General features: G+C 38.3%; 2 protein-coding genes across 9 annotated transcripts in view; one reads left to right on the top strand and one right to left on the bottom strand.

The window, feature by feature from the left end:
• LOC101160704 (uncharacterized) overlaps positions 1-24,284 on the top strand; it is a 70,418-nt gene that overhangs the window by 7,176 nt on the left and 38,958 nt on the right. The window lies entirely within an intron of this gene.
• On the bottom strand, positions 7,884-17,868 carry sim1a (SIM bHLH transcription factor 1a). 7 transcript variants are annotated; one of them, XM_078942758.1, is made up of 12 exons: positions 17,652-17,868; positions 16,485-16,922; positions 15,358-15,440; positions 15,182-15,271; positions 14,987-15,091; positions 14,586-14,671; positions 14,097-14,296; positions 13,792-13,898; positions 13,512-13,659; positions 10,728-10,884; positions 10,249-10,636; positions 7,884-9,891 (listed from the first exon to the last, which is right to left on the bottom strand). In XM_078942758.1, the coding sequence occupies exons 5-12, from the start codon at positions 15,036-15,038 to the stop codon at positions 9,155-9,157; spliced, it is 1,875 nt and encodes a 624-aa protein (XP_078798884.1). In that variant the 5' UTR covers positions 15,039-15,091; positions 15,182-15,271; positions 15,358-15,440; positions 16,485-16,922; positions 17,652-17,868; the 3' UTR covers positions 7,884-9,154. The 7 variants fall into 7 exon arrangements, with proteins under 7 accessions (XP_078798884.1, XP_078798886.1, XP_023808975.1 ...); XM_078942760.1 differs by having other exon boundaries at positions 10,249-10,633; XM_023953207.2 differs by having other exon boundaries at positions 14,987-15,095; positions 17,652-17,863.

Raw genomic sequence — 24,284 nt, 5'->3', positions numbered from 1 at the left:
AATAAATTCCAGAAATCAAAATGTGACCAAAGAAAAGCATTTTGTAAAACAAAAGTAATGTCCAGAAATGAAATGTTAAAAAACGAAACAAAAGGTAGAAACTACGAGCACTTGAGTTTTAAAGGAGAAAGAAAGCAGAAGGATGTTTCCCATGAATTGAAGTAAAGAGTTGATCAATGACGGGACTTTTGCAGTGGCTGTGGCCACAAACTTATTCCCAAACAACTACCACGACAAATAACTTCCGATAGAAAAGGCGAACAAACGTCAAAATCCAATCAGTGATGTCCATTGACGTCCCATAACGCATTATTTTGTTCAATTTTTTTCACATTTCATTTAGATTTCTGGAAATTATTCCATGAGTTTCCTTTTTATTTTTAATTTTTTTCTCAGAATTGTTTTGGTGTCTGAAGAAGGAAGAAATTTGTTTTGATTTTTTTAAATGTATAATTGTTTTTTATTATTTTTTTGTTTTTTTTTTGCTTTGTTTTGACTGATTCGTTAATCAAGAACATAAAATGTATGTCAACCAAACAAACAACAGGTGATAGTACTGATTAAGAGATTCTAAATTGCACACATTTGTCAATGAGAAGCTGAGAAATCAGCCAAAGAGGTGAAATAATACTAATGTTTAAAACCTTTGTTTTTTTCCCTCATTTTGCTTAGATCAGTAAAGAGCTGCTAATTTTTTTGTTCTCATTTTGCTTCATCCACCCACTTGCAGCTATAGAATTGAACAGGAAGAGCTGCTCAGTGCTCAACTTTCTCAGTGAAATTTTAAATTATTCTTTGATCAAAATTTATACTGAAAATGTGATTTAATCATTCTTAACCCCACATGCTGAACTAAATATGGAATATTTAACCTATTGGGCTGTCTTGTAGCTCGGATTGTAAACAGTTTTTTCTTTTTTATGAAAGCGCATGCAACCATAAATGATGTTGATGATGATGTTTAAAAGCTAATCTGTTTCTTGATTTTCTTTTTGTCTTTTTCCAGTAAGGACGACAATTTCTGTTTCCAAAACCTTTCATATTTAAAAGGCTCATTTTTGCGCTGTGTTCATTTTTTAATCTTGAAGTGTTAGATAAAGTTCCAATGTCTTTTCAATCTTCATTGTTCACAGACCAATAGCATTTTGGATGCATGGAATCATCCATAACACAAAAGTATATCATTTTATGGATCTGTGATTACTCATTTTTTTCCTGAAGATCATTAAAAAACAACATTTTAGATGTTCTTTCTTTATTTTATGTCTTTGACCTTGTTATGTCATGTAAAGTGTTGATTTAAAAACACTTTAATGTGTAAATTGGTGAATGGAAACCCAACCTTTCCCAATAACTAGATAATACTTTAATGTTTAATCATAAAAATATCATTTAGAAATCAACCCTTGAAATGTATAAATGACTTCAAGCTGAAACAGAGTCTGACTGAAAGGATAAAGGAATAGTTTTTGTTATCTTTAAGGATACATGATCTTTAAAAAGTATCGGAGCAGTATTTTTTTTTTTTTTGTATCTATAATGATAAATGTACTGCTCCATAAAAGACAAGGACAAAAACATCCAGCTGGTCAGGACGTGCATTGTCTGTTTAGCTGAGTGGAAAAACACGACTAGCAGACTAATCTTGTTACACACTTGGCACCACAATGGCAGCAAGTAATGATGTAATGATAATGACAAACCCATTCACAAGCAATTATATGTGTTTATCAACATTTGCCAGCTTGTTTAATAGAGCCGAGTCAGTTATGACCACTGATCCCATCATCACCATTCATCTATTTTTTTTTTTGAATCGCCAAGCATTTAAAAGCTGAAGCAACATTGATATTAATATCAGACTCCCAGACGCTCATTAACTTCCATGTTTGTTAGATCTTCATCCTGCTTTTGTATCCATCATTTTTCACACTTTGGGGCAGAACAGAAAGTGGCAGAATAAGTGAGATGTGGTTAAACACTTTAAATCCTGTTTAAGGTGGCTTTGTTTGACTTCTTCTTAGCTACTTTGTCTCGTGTCTCTTGCTCAAATATAAGGCAGAGATCAGTTCCTGCAGATTGGGGGGCTTTAGTAAAGTTCCTGTTTGCTCAAGAGTTTAGAAGGCTTTTATGTGACAAATCGCAAAAGAGCTTTTAGAGGACATAATGAGAAACAAAATCTAAGCTGTGAGCTGAGAATGTGCTGATATGAATTATAATTTCGGAAAATTAACAAAAACTCTTGTTTTTGTGCTTTCTATTCTTTATTTTTCCTATTTAACATCTCACTGAGCAAAGTTATTTTTTTTTAACTCTTTGCATAAATGATCTGAATCCATAAGTTAAATCCTTTTTTGTGACACACAGATCCCGGATTTCAGCTTTGACGCCTGATTCGAGCTGCTGTCAGTTTCCTGGCTGTTTAAGTGTCCGTTTAAAAGCTGCTCTGTCCCAGAGGGCTTGTTTTTTTACCTGTCATTCCTGTCAAAAGCACTAATCACCACACAAAGCCAAGGCAGCACACCATGCGTTTGTCAACCAGAGGCCCAATCTTCCTCCACATCCCCTCTGACATCCACACAGGCACCTAATTCCTCCCCTATTATCTTCTTATGTTTCTATAGCCTCCTAATGAGACAAGAAAGGGGAGTATCAGGTTGTGTCCATTGATGCAACAGGCTCGGCGTGCGCTGAATGCGTGTGAATGTATGTGCAGCAGCTCCTTCGCCATCTGCCCATCACAGGAACATGGCGTGTAATAACAGAATCATGACCGTGGAGATCATGGCCCGGCGGGGAGCCTTGTATTCATAGAGCTTTAAAAGCAGCCATCCGACACTGATCAGACACGCCCAGCTCGTACTCCCCTTGCTGCCTCTTTATGTGCATCCCAAAAGCTCGTGCGTCCCTCGGCTCCATCTCCACATCCGCACAGGCCTCAGTCTCTGTGTTGCCAGGGGTGACGTCGGCAGGGTCAGAGGGGCTTGTTGGAGGTGAGGTTCAGACTGTGGGCCCATCTGAACGGACCATCTGCACGAGTGACCTGACATAATTAGTTATTAATTCTCTTTTGGATGCTGGAAGGGGGTAGTTGTTACAAACAGCTAAAGCTCTTAATGCTTTCAGAAGAAGGATTATTGAGCTTTTCTGCTTTTTGAGAGGAATATTTTTCTTTTCTTGAATGTGACATTTTATTGTATCTTTTTTTAAATAATCTGAACTAAACTCTTTAAATAGGAACCATTGAAGTTTCTTCATTGCTATGGCACTTTAGCTTGATAATAATCCCAGGAAACTTAGCACATAAAGTTTAAAATATTTTATTAAAACACTGCAAAAGTAATTTAATTATTCTTTTAATTAAAACAACAAGAATTCGATTTTATATAGCTGTTTTTTTGTAAAGATAATGGAAGTATCTTTGCAAAAAGGACTTGAATTTCATTCTTTGTGTGAATCAAGGACTGCAGTGGTACAGTTTCAGCTCCGGCCCCTCCTGCTGCTTTGCTCCACCACTGCTGCCACTGCAGGGGAATCTCCTCATTGGCATGCAGGTGGTGGCTTGGAGCTGTGGAGCACCAGCACCTTCTCTCTGGAGACTCTCCTCCCTATTTCCTCTCCCCTTATTTCTCCTTGTCTGTCTCCTGTGCTCTCCCCCCTTGCCCCCATCGCACAGCTGTCACCATATCTGCTCAGCGCGAGTGCTAAAGGGATCGCAGGAGTAGAGCAGCTCGGCTGATGTGATCCTCCAAGAAGAGAAGGCTTCAAAACAGACTGGCTAAAAGGCCTCTCGTGAGGCATGTTGATTCAAACTTAAGATTTGTAAGTGATTTGTGTTGTTTATGTCTTATAATTGGTAATGCGTTAGGGGACACTCCTTACACTGATACAGGAAATCATTTCAGAAAGATATAAACAGTGTAAATAATGCAGCAAACCCAGAGTATCAACACCAACAAAGATCTAAACTTGGCAAACTGATGATGTGTTTGTAATGAGATGGACTGGGATCCAAACAAACATGAATTTTTGGCATGTGTTGAGCATTTTGTTCAGATGCTGGAATGAGGCATGGCAAAATGGAGCAGAGAGGTGCAGAGAGAAGGCATGGATCCTGTGTGGCTCTGTGGATTTGGCAGAAGTGAAAGCAGTGACAAGAGCGCTAATCGCAGCCAAACTCAAGCTGTGTTCAAATCAAGCATAAAATCGGGAACAAAGGGATTCACAGGATTGGAGGGCATTAGATTCACACTGTCTGAGCCTCAGAGGTGTGTGTGTGTTTGCACATGTGTGTGTACCTCAGTGTGAACGGAGCTCAGGATATTGTACTTGTGTTTGTTCTAATAGCCTTATTGCTGACGGATTAGTAAGTTTTAAATAAAGCTGGTTTTGTTCTGCTTTTCCTAAAGTTTTCAGGCCTTTTTATGATTAATTTATTACTAATTTGATTTACAAATAAACTGTCCCTAATTTGCATTTGATTGTCATTGTGTAGCATTGAAGAATTATCTATATGATTGCATTGATTTATAGTTTGGGTAAAATAATGTTGATAATAACCTGTTTGTGCAAATTACTATTAATGTAAAAGCAAAAATAATTATTACATTTATAGTATCAATGACTTTCAAGACAGGTCAAGTGTCTTGGTAAAACATCACAAAATTTTGTTGTCTGATCAACATTTACTCTGCAAAGCAATTATTGTTGCACATATTAGGAATTGATTCTCCATGAGATGGTGTAGTGGTCAGCACTCTTGCCTTACAGTAAGAAGGATTCCAACCCTGGTTGGATCTTTTCTGTGTTTTCACCTCGTGCAAGCTGGATTTTCTCCATGCACAATGGCTTCCTCCTGGAGTCCAAGAACATCCTTTATAGTTGGATTGGTGTCTCCAAATGGTTGTCTGTGTGGCCCTGTGGCCCAACAGTAGCTGGGAAGGCTTGAGTTTTCCCAAGACTTTTAACAAGAATACGTATATTTAAAAGATGGATGAATGGGATATGAAAGTGAGTACAAGTACTGCAAATTTTAGTTTTGTATCTATAATAAAAAAACATTAGGTTTAGTCTGGATCTCCATGGGGTTTTTCTTCATCCCTGTCCTCAACTTGAGGAGATTTGCATAAAAACAATATATTGTCCTTATTTATTTTAATAATATATTAGTTGATTTGCCAGTGGGAGCTTTCATCTTGTTAAATATTTTACCCCAGCTCCAGCATTTAAGGAGATAAGGCTGTCAAAATATTTTGGAAGTGAAGCATTTACTTTTGGCCTAAAATGAGAAACAACAAGAATCTGAAACATAAAACAAATATTCCTTTTAAAAACCTTATAGTTGTTGTTTCTGATGAATAAGTCTGGAATAAATGGTTATAAATTTCAAGTTTATTCTAAATTAGTAGCCTTGTTTTTTTTTAACCCATGTCTTGTAAGCAATTTTTTTAAAATAATTTATGCTCTAAAAAAAATATTTTTGCAGTTAGTTGCACATGCTTAAAAATTATACCCAGAGTTTTATTGATCCTCTAGATTTCTACAGTTTAGCTGTCGTTAGTGCAACACTAGCATTTGAGGCCAAACAACATGGTCAGCAATTACACAGTAAAGCATGTTAGTACATTCATTCTTACACAAATTTCCAGCCCATTTCTAACCAGCATTCCTCATTAAGATTATACCACTAAGGAGAAGCTAATTTCTTTCACACTTAGCAGAATGACCTTTGCAGATCCGTTGACCTCAATATCCAGGTTCAGCCAATCAGAACATCTAAATGTCCCCTGGTGCAGTTAAGGCTGCTGTAAAGGTGTTACTAAAAGTCCTGGATGAATGATTTTCCCAGGTCTTGCGGTGTTGTGCCCGTGGCTGATTCATTTGCTACTGATTCCCATCTCTTTTGTTTGGTTCCACATTGTAATGTTTAGGTGGGTTAATAACCTGCAACTGTGTTCCTGATATGTAAAAGCAGCAATTTCCAGGCTGATATACAGAGAGAGGAATTAAACAATTAAGATGTCAGTTCACACTAAAGGAGGCCATAAAGCACACACCAAGAGAAACATGTTGAACCGTTTTCCTTTGTGCTGCTCTGAAGCTGCTTCATACGCAGGACTCTTCACTAAGCGCCAGCTTGAATTATGGAGGCTCTAGCGGAATAACACTTTAATTGTTGTATGAATATGCGATCATGCCCTGATACAGGACCTGAAATCAATCAAATAGACATTCAGTGGCTATTCAGAGCAGTGCCACCTGTGTCCCCATAGTCTGAGGTTATTGGTGAATCCATTCTTCTTTCACAGAAGTTTGCGCCTATTTGCTTTCCACATCATCTCACTCAACTGTTCTAGTCTCAGTATAAAATTATATCAGTTTTGAATATTATTTCCTCCTAATATATGAATGAACCCCTAACAACCAAAATCCTGGATTGATTACAAACATTACTGTTTGTTTTGTTTTTCTTCTTTTTGCCTTTTTTTTGTCTGTTCAGGATTTGCAGAGATTAGTCACACTCCGGCAAACTAACCCAAAGTCCAGGTGCATAAATAAATTACTTATTAATAATTAGCGGATCAATCTGTTACAAGACAGAAAGGTTTTCATATTAAAAAGTTAAGTTAATTTAAAACATATTCTTCTATTTCAAGACAGATTAACTGTTGTTGCTTATTTTTTTAGTGTCCAAACCTAATACACATAATTAGCAATTTTTTTAAACCCTTAAAATATGTATATTTAACAGTTTATTTTATTGTTATTTCAAAAGTTTTTTGTGACGCTGATTCAATGGTAAATGCTTTTGTCTTCTTTTTTGCTGCCTTCATGGTATGATTTTCCTAAACCCTATATAAAAAACTATAAATCTTTTCTTCTGGCGCACATCCCAGCAGCTTTCCTCTTAACTATTAGACACTATAATCAACTGTTTCTTTCTTTGGACAGAGGCAGAGAGGATCTTGGGCGAGAAGGGATGAGGTAGTTGGCGAGTAGCGTGCTGCAGTGCAAAGTCTGGGCAAAAAGCCCAGTGTTTGGCCTAATTTGTAACCGACTCTACATGTGAAAGCCTTCAGGGCACATCAGGCAAAAAGCCTCTGTTTGGAGGAAAAAAAATAAAAAGCTCTATGATTATAAAAGTATCTCACCAATGAAAACATTTCCACACTTTATGCACACACGCTGGTCAAAACTCTCAGTGATGTCAGCACCTGAGCGTGATGGTACTTTCACCTCTCAGAGCGACAGCGGCAGGGATGTCTGGCAAACCATCACAGTCATGTCAGCGATGACTGATGGGAGTTCTGCATCCAGGCCAAAACTGTGTCCAGGTTCGTCTCAACTCAGACAGGCAGGCAAACTCTCCGGCAACATGTGAATAACTTGAATACATTAAAACACACCACAAGGAAACTGCCTCTGAGCAAAGGTCAGAGGGGCTAAATGTGCAAGTTCAACTGCCACAAACTGAAGGAACGTGCTGCTTCAAGGAGTTTGAAAACTCATTGCGGTGTTTTTGGGGTTGTAATGATTTGTTCTGGATGTTTGAACAACTTTGGTGCAGTATTTTCCTACCCCGTCTCAGCCTAGTGAATGTTTCTATTCATTCATGCCTGATGCAACAGATTTCCGAGTGAAACAGTTTAGCACAAATCTAGTATTGTATTCCAAAAAGAGAAGTTTTTGTTATTTTGCACTGACAAGTAATATTTAACTATTTTTCACCCAAAATTTACCTCCCCATATTGTCAGTTTTACCTTTTTTACAACATTACAAGATAAAAGCTTATTATTCCAGACCATCAACTTTTTCCATTGTTTCTTTTTGTATATTAGAAAACATTTAGCAGAGAAATTAAAAAACAAAACACAAAAAAGTGTACAGTCAATGCATTTATGGGTTATGTATACATCTACATTTGTATGTACAGTATATCTAAATATCGTTTTTTTGAGGCAGCCGGAAAACTGTATGTGTGTTCACTTAAAGCAGCTTTGATGAAAGACAAAAATATACATGGACAAAAATTTGCAACTGTATTCAAATTTAGTTCTTACTTTTTTTTTTTTTTTTTTTACCAATTAATAAATAATCTTACCACTTCCTTTCCAAAATGCTTTATGATATTTACATCATAAATTAAACAGGAAAACCAAACACTTGCTAGATATTTGTCAATCATTTCCTAACAGATTCATTCCAAAACCTTTTAGGCTGCTAAACTTTAGGATGATTCCAAAGTGGGAGGAGAATTTAAGGATTTTTATAGCATTGTCTACCATGTGCTAAAAAGTTACGATTAAATTGGGCAAGCAAAATAATAGAGAAAAAAATACTATGATATGTAAAAACAGGGTTTTTCTTCATCTAAGTGAGTTAGGATGACCACAAAATTGACATTTTTACATATCAAAAGCCTTTTTTTTTCATCTTTCACTTCTCCTCCTTACTCTTTTTTAGGTTTAGAAAAATGGTGTGATCCAAACACCAACAATCAAGGTTATGCCACCAGTAAAGGATTCTACTCTGACAGAAAAAAAGACACATAAACCATAAACAGCCCACTGACAAATAAATACTAGGAAACATTGACATCTTACAACAGTGAAATGCTCGTCTGTCTGTGTCTCTGATGCCACAAGTTGTGTCAAAAAATTATGCTTTGTGCAGTGGAGTTTTTTGGCAAAAGCACAACGGAGAAACACTTTTTCCCACTGCATTTGGAAATCACATCCAGGACAGATTAACTCACATGGCCAATGGTGCGTGACAGGAGCAGGACAGAAACATTTGCTTGATGTTTAACCAGCTTTTGGTGGGAGGGTTCTCCAGTTCATCACCATTTAAACTGCATACAGTTTCCTGTGTAATGAATCTAACTTCCTCCCAGGGCCAGTTGGCATTTTAAGCCTTAGTTCCTCTCAGTCTTGGAAAACACCATTTGATGATAAAGAAAAGAAGATGGAACAAAGGCCTGACATGTACAGGTTGTGCTGAATGAACCACAGAGGGTACATCAGTCCAGAGCAGGTGCCTTGTATCCTTTTGTCACAGTCTCACTTTTTGCGTCCAGAACCTGGTCAGAAATGCTCATGCATACATCAGCAACATCCTCATTTAGACAAGGGGACCTATTGGCAACAGAAATTGTCAGCTGCCATTGGTGATGATAACTGAGGTGGCCTTGTGTCCCTGTATCTGCTCGGCCTGCATTCTCATGTGAGACGTGACGTCATACTGCACGCCTCCACACGCCAGGCCAGAGTAACTCCGCAGGTTGTCCTGGTCATACAGATGCTCCAGGGAATACCCAGCCAAAGCGTAAGCCCTGTCCAGCGGCTGGCGGTCCTGGGATGCATAGAGCAGGGGGCTCCCCTGGGCTTGTTGAGGGTGGGGGGAAAGATCAGTCTGCATGTAGTCTTTAGTGAAGGGGTGGCCAGATCTGGAAATTCCATCAGAGCTGGGGCTGCTGAGACGAGACAAAGACGCGGGGCTGGTTGTGTTTTCGTCATTGTCGTGAGGACCCAGCACTTTAATGCTATCCGGATGATGGAGGCGTTCAGAAGGAATGTCAATACTGGGGGCACCGGGGCCACGGCACACCACGCTAGGCATTGTAAGTTGAGAGTGATGGGACAATGTGGGGGTGAAGCATGTGCTATGAGTTTTGGTGAGGCCTGAGACATCCAGAAGCGCCTTGTGATGATGCAGACGGCTCTCCTCTTCTTTGATCATTTGCTGTGTGGCGCGGATCAGGGTCTCCATCTTGCTGGGCTCTCGAGGGCTTGCTTGGAATTGATCTCCAGGGTAACGATCACCTGAATCGCTGGTGGAACCTCCACCTTCAGGTGAGCTCACTACACTATCTTCATCCCAGTGGCCTCGACCTGCAAGATAAAAGAATGGGTACATAACATTTAATTTAAGGAATTCAGTTTGGTAAAAGGTGGACATGTGGTTTTTGCAAAAAATTCTGCTCTCTGAGCATATAGGAATCACGGTCTAATGTCTTGGCAGAAGCTTCGTCTGGGTTGTTTTACTGTTTGAAGATGTGAATGTAAAATAACTTGGCTTTGAGTTGCAGGCAATTTTTGAACAGATGGTAGCAATTGGCACACCGGCATGAGACGAAGTAAACAACTTGGCATGTCCCATAATAACATTTAGGAAACAGCTACCAGAAGAAGCTTGGCCAGAGCTATTTTGAGAGACAGATGGTTGTGGTCTCAACCCTAACACCTCACCGTGAATGGCGCCATGGTAGGGTGTGATTTCATAGCCGTCACTGTTCTCCACTGAGAATTTCGGAAGCGACAGCACCGAGCGCGTTGTGTCCCACCACATCTCTCTTCCTGACTGAGGGGTTCCCAGGAAGTAGCGGCCACTCTGGCATCGAACACGGTCACAGGTGGTGGTGTGAGGATGACTTTGGGCATGGGCAATGTCCTCTTCCAATAAACCAAGCCCGTAGCACAGGGAGCCTGAGTCTGGATACAGCCTGTAGGCACAGGATGCCTCTGGAGCCTCACTGGGATCCAACAGCTGGGGAGAGGTAGAGTCTGTAAGAGGACTCCCTCCCCATTGGCTGTCTTGATCAGATTCTGAACGCTCTGGATTAAAAGCCGAAAACTGCTGGAAGAATAACCACATTTCTGATTGACAATTGCATCTGCAGGCAAAAATGTCTTGTTTTCATGTCATGTCTCTATGAAAAGTCTTTCACCTGCGGGTAAGGCGACACTCTAGCTTTGGCCTTTGACTGTGTCAGACGTGACTTGGTGCTTTTCCTGTCCTCGCTGTGACTGTCAGAATAGGGGAAGGCTGGCTTGGTGGGGCTCATTTGGTCCAACGACAGCTGCATTCCCTTATACTCGGTGTCCCTGTTAACACATATGCGATATGTATATATATATATATATACATATATAAATATATCAGAAATAGCAAGAAGCATTTCCAAGGTGTTTTCTTCTCTCAACAAATTTACAGTTTTGTTTGGAATTAAATTGTTATGATAGATTCATAAAAGATAAGAAATCTAGAAAGAGAACATTTAGTCAACAGTTTCAGCAACATTTTTTAGTCTCAATAGACTTTACCTAATTAAGGTCATTAGCTTTCAATACAAATTCAGCAATTTATTTATTTGCTTTTTTAGAATAATTATCAGAAAAGGAAAAATAATGTCCATTTTAATGTTCTGTTAATGTTTTAACCCCTTAAATACTAATTCATCATGAACAAGTCATGGGCTCCTTCAACAGGTAAATTAGATTCATAAAGGTCAAAATAAGGCAAAGGAGGACTTGACGCCTAAATTTATTTCTAGCTAAGTAAAAAAAAAATCACTTTTTGTTTTCAAGTACATGCTAAATTAGGGTAATTTTGGGGCCAAAGTGGTTTGATGCAGATCTGCATCTACAGGCGTCAGAGGGGTTCAAAGTTTTCCTTAGGTTAACCAGAATTTTTTTTCATTTTTTACTAGCTCGAGTATTTATACGAAAAGTTTGAAAAGAAAAACAAATGTTACATTTAAATATTGCTCCATATATTGTGTGCATGAAATTTCCTAAACATTTATTTTTTTATGCATATGATTAAAGAAATATCAACATGTAAAAAACAGCCAATAGTTGCTATAAGTCTTAAAGGACTTTAAAAAAGTTAAATATAAAAAAATTGAAGCAAATTATACGTTTCCTCTTTTTCAGAGTTCTGCATTAAATTATTCTGAAATTCTGACTTTTGTCAAAACTCCAGCTTTATTTTAAGGAATTTACATGTCCTTTAAATATTAAAAATAATAATAAAAGGTTGGGTTTTTCAGTATATATATTTTATTTTTGACTTAAACATCAGAATTCAGACTTAATAGTTTCCAACATTTGTAAAAACACACCAAAAAAATGTAGTCTTCCACTATTTTTATTATGGATTCCTCCTGTTTTAGTGACCTAAATCGTTCTCCATGAAGCAGACAATGAGCAGTGAAAACGACATTCCTATCAAAATAAAGGCATTAGGTCTTAGCTTCTGAGAAAAATAACAGACAACTTGAAGAAAGTTAATTATTCCTTTTGGCTGTGCAACCATTACCAGAATGCAGCTCGAAGCAAATCGAGTCAACATGCACCCTCACACATGCATGGCCCCTTTTTACTTTAAACCTCCTTTTTAAGCATCTCAGTAAAAAACTGTGAAAACTTCTGCCTTATTTTGACTGAAACATGCATTCTGCTTGTAGACCATTTAACTCACTGTCCTGCAGCTGAACTCGAGCCAAGCATTGCTGTCGAGAGAGTGAAAAGGCTCCTGTGTCAAGTGTTCAGCAAACATGAGCCTATTCTTAACTTATCACATCAACAGTGTGTAATAGCAGCTGGTTGGCATTTTAAACCTTGTGGCCCATCCTTGACCCTGTTACAGCCCTCCTCTTTAATATGACTCTAAATATGACCCATTCTTTATGTACAACACAGAGGAAGAAAGGAGGTGTTTGGACAGCCAGGAACAGCGTCAGGGCTATTTGTTCTTGCAGGTACAGTTGCATTGACTGCTTCTGCATCCTATCTGAGCCCTGGATGACTTATGTCTGAGCCAATAACACTGGTCTATGTGCAAACTCAGCTGTGTTAGCTGAATTCCACTTCAGGGTCAATGTCAGAGCACCTCAGGTCTGAAATACGCCACCCACCAACCAGAAGACATGATTTATTTATTAATTGATTCTTCTTGAGTTAAAATGCTGCCATGGCAGGGGAATTGAATGGCGGCTTATTTTTTCAATGCAGTTGTTTTCTTGCACTTTTGCTGCGTGTCAGCTCTCGGATACCTCTGTGTTAGACATAATTATGTGCTTGGAAATTCACTGTCATTTTAATGCAGTTACTTTGTTTTCTCCTTACTGCATTGAGGAAATCAATACCCAGAGTGCAGCCATATGTGTGCATGCACACACAGACTCACAAAACTCACGCGCACAAACTCGCACACAAGTGGATCAACCAAACCTAACGAGAAAAATCCAACGTGTGCTACAGCTATGAGATAGCTATTGATTCTTAGTTCACCGTTTGATCGATTTTGCTTTCCTTAGACTGCAGATCGATGGTGACAGTAGAGGTTTTTTGATGAGGCTGAACCCTGATGTTTGTCTTGCTGTCTCAAAGGGCTTCAGTGTGCTTTGTGTTCTCATAACACACAACTGCCTGAACCCTGCGGTTGCAGCATTTTGTTGATTTGTGTAGAGGCAAAGGAAAAAATGAGAAGGATTTTTCTAAAAAAGCAAAGATCCGCCACAAATGTACAACACTTTAATCATCAATGACAACAAAGTATTTTACTAGTTTCGTTTGGTAATCCATGCAGACTTTTTTGGCCCCACTTTTTGTTAAAATTGTCATGCAACTTTGATTATAACTGGTCAGATCTGTAATGCAAACTTTTCAAAGAAAGGAACATGAGCAAAACAGAAAAAGCTTTTGTCTGATTTCAAAAGAATACTCACGTTAGGACGTAGTTGACACTAACGATACAGTGAGGTCTTGAAGAGCGGCTGTTGTGGACTATAGTGGCGTAACTCTGCACCCAAACCCAGCCGCCCTGCTTTGCCAGGAAACGGTAATACTTAGTGGTGACTTGGCCTTTTACAAGCACTGAGGGAGTGAACAGAAACACAAATATTTGACATTTGTTGTCTTAATGTTTTTGGGAAATGTTTGTGACTGTCAAACTGGTTGCTTCATGAAGGAAAGTCCTACTTAAAAACAAGCAAGTTTGTAACTTACAGAGGTGGTGAGCACAGCGGAGGTGGAAGATGTCGCAGCTGTGGACATGATGGTACAAGGTTTTCTCTATCAAGTCCTGGGGCTCATAACCTGTCAGCTCTGCTACCCTGGGGAGAAGTTAAGGAGGTATAAGTATGCAGACAGACGCTGGGAAACATTAAATTGCTATTTTATTTCCCTAGATAACGTTTTTTCCAACGTCTCTCAGGAAAAATGTGGATATTTAATACCACACAAACAGCAATGCATTTTTAAAATAAATAAACAAACAAACATAAATGCACCAAATGAAAGCATTCCCTTACCTGGAGTCCAGGAAGATAAGCTTCATGTCCAAGCTGGCTCTGAACATAAACATGTTACTATGCAGTTTGATTTCAGTCACAGCGCTAGGCGGTAAAGAGTGACCCACAGCCACCAGTCCCACATTCTGGTAGCAGCCCTCAAAAGGCGACATGTCAAGACTGTACTGTCGGATCTTTAGGTAGCCACTGCAGTGAATGACCTGCAGATGCACAATGGACAGGTATTGAGATGTACATTCTGATTTGCTTTGCAAAAAATAAAAATACAAAAGATATTAAAAAAAAACAACTAACATGTATTTTATTTATGCTTCAGCATAATATTTATTTCAAAAAAATCAGTTCATGGTTTGTTTTGGAAAATATCCTGTAATTGTGTCCTTTTAGCCCCCAACTGGACTAGTTCCAGAAGTCTAAATAAATCAAGTTTTTAAGCTAAATATTTAGTTTTTGATTAATCAAAACGAAAGAAAGCTAAGAAAGCTTTACCTTGTATCCCCCACTGGTGAGTCCTGCGTTTCTTTTGGCCAAAACACATTTCATTCTCAAGAAAAAAGAACGCTCCACTTCATATTCTGAAAGCAGACGAGGATTATAAACACTTTGTGTGGTGCAGACAGAGAAAAGTATCATTTGTTTAGTCTTGAAAATATGTGCAATAATCAGGTGTCATTATTACTATTGTTGTTAAAATAATTGTCGTTTATGCGATGTTTTATTTTGAAAGGGAGTAATTTGTGAGGCATTTTCCTGCTCCAGATAGTAAAAAAATCAAATGTTCTCCAGCTGTTAGAACGCATTCGTTTCTCTTATGGCTCCTGCTGCTGATATCGCGCGGTAATTAAACTGCAAATAGGGGACATAAGCCTTCAAGTGGCTTGGTGCTGTACCTTGTACAAAGTGCGAGTGGAAAGGCTGGTGCGGCGTCAGCACAGCTGTCATCTCATCGTGGTCTGCAGGATGGATGTATTCATAAATACTGTTCCCGGTCAACTCTACCTGTTGAGAATAACTCAGGTAAAAATGATGGATCTAATGACACTTCAAGAATTCTGCAGGAGGGAGTAAAAAATCATCTTTGGGACCTGAGACAGGCCTAAATGCACCGAGGCTGTCTCTGAAATGTACATTATCTTCCCATCCGGAGCCACGACGAAGATGAATCCGTCCAGTGTCTGCAGACAAAGTAGAATACGTTTTCTATTCGCTATTTGCAAGACATGAAGATTTTTGAGTCTCGTCATCGACATTCAAGATTTACCTGCAGTAAATGAGAACCCAGCTCCCGTCCAATATTGTCCAAAGTTCTCGTTCGACTCGAATGGCCCCAAGCCTCTCCAAGACCTGCACCCAGATACAGAAATGTTATTATTATTATTATTATTATTATTATTATTATTATTATTATTATTATTATTATTATTATTATTATTGTTGTTGTTGTTATTATTTTTATTATTATTATTATTATTATTATTATTATTGGTTTGGAAAAACTTTTTACGCAGTGAAATCCCAGGCCTGCGTAACGGCTGCGCAATTTATTAAAATTCAGTCACTTTCATCCCACATCTCATGGAGCTCTGCTATTAGGACTAAATTAGACGCCCGTCACCCCCGCTACAAACGAAAATGGGTTTCTGCTGTCGCCCGGACATGATGTAGTTTCATCACCACCACGGAAAAAATCCTGAGTTAAAATTCCATCTTCCTACAAAAACTGCCCAAACGCGCATCCATTTTTCCCCCTCTCATTTTTTACAAAAAACCGCAAAAACTTTTTATATATATATATATATATATATATATATATATATATATATATATATATATATATATATATATATATATATATATATATATATATATATATATATACACACACACACACATTGACTGCCTTATCTGACGAAAGAACGAAAGACAGTGTACAATTGAATAGCCACAGCTTTGATGGCGAGACGCCTTGTAGGCCTTTCTTCTAATTAATGATTGGTGTTCTCAGTCACGCATTAGAAAAAGCCTGCAGAGACCTGGAGAAAAAAATGATGGCAGATCACCTAATTTGGGCCCAACGAATAAGAATAAGAAAAAAAACCCCTAATCCATTTTTTAAAGACTCCCTGTAGATCGAGGAGGAAAAAATGATACTTTATTCTTGTATGCGATATGTATTTTCAGTATATCTTGTTTTAAAAAAATAGGAAATAATTTCGATTGTCTGTAAAAAAAAAAAAAGGGGGGGGGTTTTAATCAGAGCATGATCTTAAGCGTGTTTTGCGTTTCTATAATTTGCATCATTTAGATAGATATAGGTTGTGTGTTTTTTTTTTTGTCCATTCAAAGAAATGGTTCAAAAGCCATCTGCAGTCTTCGGGGGTCGCTCACCCTGAGGGAAAACAATTCTCATCTTCAGGTAACTTGTTGTCAGTCTTATAATTGAGGCTTTATCAAGCTGAGAAGTAATGGCCGAAGGCAAAGGCAGCATTTTGGCCAGTTCATAGAATTCACTGTTCTCCTTTTCCCGTCTAGTCCTTGCGGCCGTTTTGGATTTCTCCTTCATTCTGGCGTCTTTATCAGATGTCCTCGCTCGCGGGAAATGATGCTCCTTTTTAAAGCAGCGGCGTGACCGTCTCCACGTGGCTTTGCCTCGTCTTCTTTGGCATTTTAATTAACTATGAGAGCTGGGTTTGGATGCAAATGATGAATCCAAAAAAAAGAAGAAGAAGAAAAATGGTGTGATATTCCTGGAACTGTCGAGCCAATCACACTTCAGCAGGTAGGCGATGAACCTCCTCGGCACAGAAGTTGGCCTTTATCCATGACCTGCAAACCCAGAAAAGATAGATTCTTATTATAAAGAAAATGCATAAATAAATATTTACAGATGTGTGACAGCTACTTGTTTTCTTAAAGATGTTACAATCAAGACTCCAAAAAGTCAAATGATAACATGTCTGCGATACCTATTTTGGTTTGAGCATTGAAAACGCTGAAAAAAACAAAACAAAAAACCATATAAAAAACAAAATGACAACAATCAGGAAAGCAAATTAAAGCTCTACGTTAACAGCGGTGCTTCTACCTCTAAAATCTCATGTATTTAAAAATCTACCATTTACTGTCTGTTGTGTTTTGCGTGGAAAATGTCTATTTTTGTCCCTCACATCTGAACAATCCAAGAAGGAAAATCAAAGGCGCACATCGACTCATCCATCCTTAGTCATTCTTCCTCAGAATCATTCATATTTATCAGAAAACAAAGTCATCCTTCAATTGGATGAAGCTGTATTTGTCGATCATTTCATATTGCTGATCTCTCTGCAGCGGTGTCGAGGAAATGACATTTGACCCGACACCATTCCTCAAACCCGCATCGTCATTTGGAGAAACATCGGCTCCCACATCCCTGGTAGATAATTTTCCTAAATATAAAAAATACATGATATATATTTATAAACTAAAATCCCATACATAGCAAATGCTGATTTTTTTTAATTCCCGACAGGTATGTCTGTCGTATATTTCTACCCGAGCGCACACGCATTTCCTTACATCTGAATCGATCCTATGGCCTTAAACGCAGCCTACTGGGAATGTCACCTGTCCTGAACCGGGTTCAGCGATCGCCCAAGTTAAATTTCTCTCAGCTCCTCCTGGATCTTCACCTGGAAAGGCGAACGGGCCGTGCGCGGCATACACCTCTCCAAATTATAAGGACGCGCAACGAGTGGCAATCGTGCCTAACAAACCGCCTCTCCTCAGCTATCCCAACGTCCCTCTCTGTGCAGCTCAAAACCCGCCCATCGAGTGCAGCTTCTCCACAGTGATTGGGTCACAACGCTCAAAGCACCAACATGATTGGACGCACGCAGTGGGCGTCTGTTTGGAAGCGCAAGGGCAATGGCGCAGCGAGCGCGGCACTTTACCGTGGACGAAGTGAGCTTAAATTTGATCTTGTTGTGTTTTTGTCATTAACGCGGAGATGATGGATCAAGCTGAAATAGATAAATAAATCCGTATGAAATAGCTCGTATAGCTTGGGCATATTCGGCAGGGGAGAGGCTAAATAAGAGCCTGAAACATCTCCACTGGAAATTCCTACACAGAAAAAAAAAAAAAAAAAAACAAAGAAATAACCCATGGAGTGCAGCTTGTTCTTTTGCTCAACATTTAATCAGGAAATATCTAAATTTGATGTATTACATATTATGCTATGACGCCTTTCATGATTTGAAAAAAATATATCTTCTTCATATAAAAAAAATGTGAATGAGGAATTTTATTTTATTTTTTTTCCAGTGTATGACTTTAAATTCCCCCTAAAGGATTAAAAAAATAATAAATACAATGAAATGTTTCCTTTTTGGATTGTGGGTGGGGTGGATAGTAAAACTTATAAAATAGTAAATCAAACTTTAAACAGAAAGTGAGGAAAATATTTTTAAATAATAAATATTAATAATAAAGAAAGCAAAATTAAAACTTAACTATTTGATGTAAAAAGCGCTTTTTTCATTAAAATAGTTTTAATTTTTTGTTTTAAATAGACACAAAGTCGCCGAATGAACCAAATCAGAAGTCTCAAGTCATCAGGTTACTCTAAATTAATGAACTGGATAATAAACTTTATTAAATATGTTATAAACTATAGCTTTCCATAGTTTCTAAAACATGTCTTTTTGTCAGAACCGTTTCAGACGTACATCCATCAACTTTATTTGTATTATTATTATTTGTTTGATCAAATTTAAGATGAAAATGCCCAAGTTGAATTTGCACATTATTTTAGACTTGGATGTAAATGAAATTTGCCACATCCTGCATGAAAATTGCATCAAATGTAAAATTTATTTACCCATGAATATATAAATTTAAGCATAGTCGAAGCCTTTGGCTGTATAGCGCTCATGCGCCGTCCGGTGTCTTCACAGGGACGCATTTATACAAGGATTAATTTCCATGTTGTGACTCACATGAAAGTGCCGCGGCGCATGTAGTTTTTTAATTAGCTACCGGGTGCTCAGATGAAGGGGGGCGGACGGGGGGGAAGCGTGTGGATGTGTCGGCGGGGGGTGGTTAGAGCAGCGGGCTCGGTGCTGGGGGCGCGGACGCATGACGGTGAGCTCATTACGCAAATAATTAGCCCTAAAATTGATGCTGCATCCTACCTTAATTGGAGATATCCAGCTGCCTGGGAACAGATACATCTCATTCTCCTTTTCTTTTGTGCGGGGATGGGAGGGGCGTGTTCCCACAGGTTGAATCTCTATACCTGAATGGATGCTGTGTGGCCTAAAATAAAAGCCCCTGATATTGCAATACTTTATATATGTAAAAACAACAACTTGACGTGTCAGAAAGTCAGTACTTCTGCTGCCATTTGTTTTCTCAAACAAACATGTCTCTCCAGTTATGTGTAACGTTTGTAATTAGTTTAACACAAAACTTTACATTTACCTCAGTAGCATCCAATTTTACACTTTTTGCTTAATAAATAATTTATTTATGATTTTTAAAGTATTTTTTAAACATTTTGATCATGTTACATTTTAAAGATTTTTGTTTGCATCTCCACTGCCACAAATGCAGAAGTTCTCCATGAGCTTGAAGCAGTTAGTGCAAAATTCTCTCTGCTTGGACATCCTGTTAAAGCCCCTCCACAGGCCCTCACAACAGGAGAGCTCGCTTTGCCTTAATGTCAACCCTTCCTTCACCGCCACCCAAGTCCTCCTCATCTTTCCATTTTTATTGTGTTTTTACCAATCATTCTTCTCCCTGGGAGGCCGTGTGTGAAATTCTCTCCAGCATAAAAAAGCAAATGGAAGAAGCAGGTTAGGGAAGGTTAAGTAAAGGATTCAAGGAAAAGATGTGAGAGTGGAGAAAGGAAGTACGTCAGCCACATCAAAGGAGGAACCTGGAGCCTCACTTCCTTTAATCAGATCATATTGATTTCAATATGGGGACAAAGAGGCTATCTTTTCTTGAGAAATAAAACATTGTAACAGGGCAAATTTTCTGCTTTTTACTTCTTTTCAAGTATCAGGTTTTATCATTGAAGATATAAGAATGTACATTTTCACAACGCATTGTCATTTGAACTGATATTTATTCAGCATAAGTTGGATATACTCTTATCTGTTGAATTTCTTAATATTTACACAATCCAAATAATAAAAATGAAGTGCAAGAAATATTTTACACGGTTATCATTGGTTATCCACCCTTTAAAAAAACATTTTCAATAAAACCCTTAATGTTTTTAAGTCTAACTCACCATTTTTACACATACACCTCAAGTTCAAGGTCATTTATTTCATTGTTTTGGAATAAAGGAAAGGTCAGAACAGTAGACTGCTCTCAAGAGCTTTACAATATGCAGTCGTATTTTTCAAAACAATTTAAGAAGTACTTAGCGTCCATGTAAAAATGTTGTTTGTTTTTCTGCAATGATGCCACAAACACAAAAAAGTAACGTATGAGTTATTAACTAATTCTGTGTTTTAAAATTCTGCACAGTTTTCCACAATATTAACATCCGACTTAAAAAAACAATTGAAGATTTAAAACATGTCTGAAAACAATAGATATCTTTAAAACAATACATGTGACATATGAGGTATCTGCCATAAAAAACAATTTAAAAAAATGGGCTTAAAGGCAAAACTGTTGTAACTCAGAACAATCTTAGTCTCTGTCTCTGATTTAACCTTTGAAAAAATAGAAGAAAACAGAGAACAGAAGAGGAAGAGAAACACCACAAGCAATGCTGGCATCCATTATCCAAATAATAAACAGTTAAGCATTCATTATTTATTTAAAAATAAATCTTTTGAATTCATTGTATGGCAGACTTTGGTCTATAGACAAATTAACCCTCCTGTACTTTTGGTCTAACAGTTAAACTTAGAATCTAACCAAGCTGACTCATTTTATATAATTCATGGCTTAAATTTCCAACAAGTTGATATGAAATGTCTCTACTGGCTAATTGAACCAATTTTTGATTTGGTAGAACTTGAAAATCTTATTTTTGTAATAAGCTTTTACTTTTCAGCTAACGTCTTTAGAGCTAAATACAGATCTCTAAAGCTATATGAAAGCATAACAACTACAAAGTTGGGAAATTGGTTCCTTTTTCAAATCCTTGTTCACATGTTTTCCCCACATTCTCACCTCAACTTTGACTTTGTGAAAACAGGTTAGCCAGACCTCAGGTGTGACTTTGGGTCTAGATGTTGATCTTTTCTGTGTTGACCTGAGCTGGATGGAACCCACATCCTGGTCTTCCGTGTCTAGGATTGCCTCCATCTTCTCCAAACAGGATAAAGTGGGCATAGAGAATTCATGGATGAAATTACCAAGGAAACTTTAAAAAAAAGATCCACTATAAGTCAAGAAAAACACACGAAAATAACTGCTTATTCTTAAAGCTGAGATTCTGACTGTGTCAGCAGCATTGGTCCCTGGCCCAAACCACAAGGACACACACTGACTTGATGTCCTGGTGCCAATTATCCGAGTACATTGGTCAAACCTGCATAAATTAGGTATCTACATTAAAACATGATGGTAAAACACAACCTGTCCTTTTATCTATTTTTTGGCTACTTTTACTATACTTTCACAGTCATTTCTGCTATTTTTATTTTGTTGTGGTGTGCTTCATGGCAGTAGAGTCATGGTCTAAAAAGCTTTATGCCATGGTCTGGCTGAATACTTGATTCTGATTGGCTGCTGGGTGTGGATTAAAAAGTGATAATCCACACTCATTATACACACCTGACAAGGAAGTTCCGGTCACATAGTTTAAATGTTCTATATCAATGCACGGGCTTCTGTAATACAAACTTTTGCTTCATCATCAGGACAAAAATAAGCGGTAAGCTGAACTGATGCTTTTTTTAACCTGTCGTGACGATCAGCATATCTATGTCGCTTTCCTTTGTTGCTGGAGTCGAGGTCAGCCATGTAACAAATAGTCCACTTTTTGTGAAAAAAGCGATCTAAACCAAAAAATAACAAGAATAAAGTACTGAAAACTGAATTTTTTATTTCTTTTGTAAGTGACCATGGTATAAGCGGTTTAATGGCCTTCGAAGTGTGCAGTTTCAGAAATGAACACACTTCACAGAAGCAATTGTCCAGGCTTCCACGCGTGCTTTAATTTGTGATAATGCACACTTTGTCGGCCATTATCCCTTACATAACACATGACAAATATGTGTGATAAGAGGGCAGTGACAAGATTCTACAATGGAAAAGAGATAGAATAAAAAACAATTATTAATGTGTTTGCTGCAGACTTCACGGAATGGCTTACAGAAGATGAGACAGCACCATGTTGAGCTCCACTCTGTGCTCAGAGATTGAAACGGCTGGGCATATGTAAACAGGCTTCGTGTTTGACCAAGATTTGCCGTTGTGTTCTCCATAAGCCATTACTGACTCCACTCTTTTCCTTTAAAAGCAGAAATGCTATTTATTACTCCCCGCCTTTGGAACCAGGTGTTTTATTTGAACAAAGTTGGTTATAAATTTTATTTTGCATTTTGTTTTTCCCGAGGCTTTTTTGGTATCATGTCTGGCTGTCTGTGTCTCTTTCTGCCAGGCCCTTCACTGAGCCCATCTGGTCTGTGTGAGCGTTAATTAACCGCACTGCCATTTCCTCTGTATGAGCTGCATTTGAAGGTGCTTAGAGTACACCAGTCAGCCTTACAAGTTCATCAAAATGCTAATTCAGCCCAAATTAAAGTTGTGATTAACATTACACTGTTTCCTGGGCAGACACATTGATCTTCCTCTGAACTCTCAGTCTTTCTGTGGGAGACAAGTGTCTGGGGAAAGAAAAGGAAATAAGAAGAAAAACAGCCAACAGCTATGTGTCGAGATGATGACAGCTTTCACTGTTAGAAGAAGGCAGACAAATTTGTTTTAATAAAGAAATGGTTTCCCATTATCCTTCACTCTACCTGTAAACGTCTCACAGGAAAAGTTGTCTGGATCCGGTTTGGAGAGTCAGTGGAATTTTTTTTCAGCATTGTCCAACATTTTGTATACATGAGGACCTAATAACTTGCAGAACTGATGCTGTGACACATTTGCGACTGACATGACCTGCCGTTTATGCCCCTTTTAGCACTGATATCCCGTTGACAGAAGGCCTTAGAGATGGTTTTCAAAGATTCAAAACTCTTTATTTGATTTTTCATAAGTCATAAATGTTTCAACTTTAAATTTTTTCAAATTCTTTTGCTTAGTTTTACATTTTTAACTACTGTTTTTGAATGATTTGTATTAAGATTAGGGCAGATTTATTGTTCAAAAGCATTTTTTTTAATTTACTCTGACATGTTATGCAATCCAGTCCACTAAAATCTCAAGCATAAAAACCGGTGCTTATGATCAAGTTGCATTTCCGTTGACTGAACTTGTTAAAAATGTTTCTCCAACAAGAAAAAAGCTCCATATTGTCAAACAGCATAATGCCTTTATAGATCCACATTTTCATGTACATTTTCAGATTACCCTGTGTCTCTAAAACACATATGCACAGTTATACACACACTCATGCAGACACGCTAAGACAGAAAAAACCCTTTCCCATGGTAATGAAAGCTGCTGGCGTTCATCACTCTGTCTTAAGCAATGGTTATTGAGGCATTAAATATGTCTACACAGGACTCAGTGAAAGGCTGCCAGATCAGTGTTCTCCTCTGAGGGAGCTCTGTTTGCATACAGACAGGTTGGGGGATTGGGAACGTGCACCGAATGGATCCTGGGAGTCGTAACTGGGTGCCCACCACTTTGCTGTTAGTGGCATTATGGGATGTCACTGTGGGAGAACTGCAGCTCTTCAGTGGGATTACTGAGATTCTTGCTGAAATTGAGCGGAATAGGAAATAGGGCCAACAGATTCTCTCCTGAGTGATGTGTGTGCAGCGCTGGTGTGCACATGCAGACACACATCCATTCATCTTCAAACGCATGCAAATGCACATTTACGCAAACATTTAACCACAAGTGGAAATCTGATGTTAATGCGCAATAAAAAAAAAAGAAACTATGCAGTCAACTTACCCTGCGACAGACTGGGCGTCCCCTGCCTTCGCTCATAAGTGGCCGGGATAGGCTCCAGCAGCCCCGGGACCCCGAAAGGGACAAACGGAAGAAGATGAGTGAATGAAT

Source organism: Oryzias latipes, chromosome 24, assembly GCF_053564925.1.
Source record: "Oryzias latipes strain Hd-rR chromosome 24, Olatipes_Hd-rR_3.1".
Taxonomy (NCBI): Eukaryota; Metazoa; Chordata; class Actinopteri; order Beloniformes; family Adrianichthyidae; genus Oryzias; species Oryzias latipes.
The sequence above is the reverse complement of the archived record's forward strand: the minus strand, read 5'-3'. Positions and strand labels throughout refer to the sequence as shown.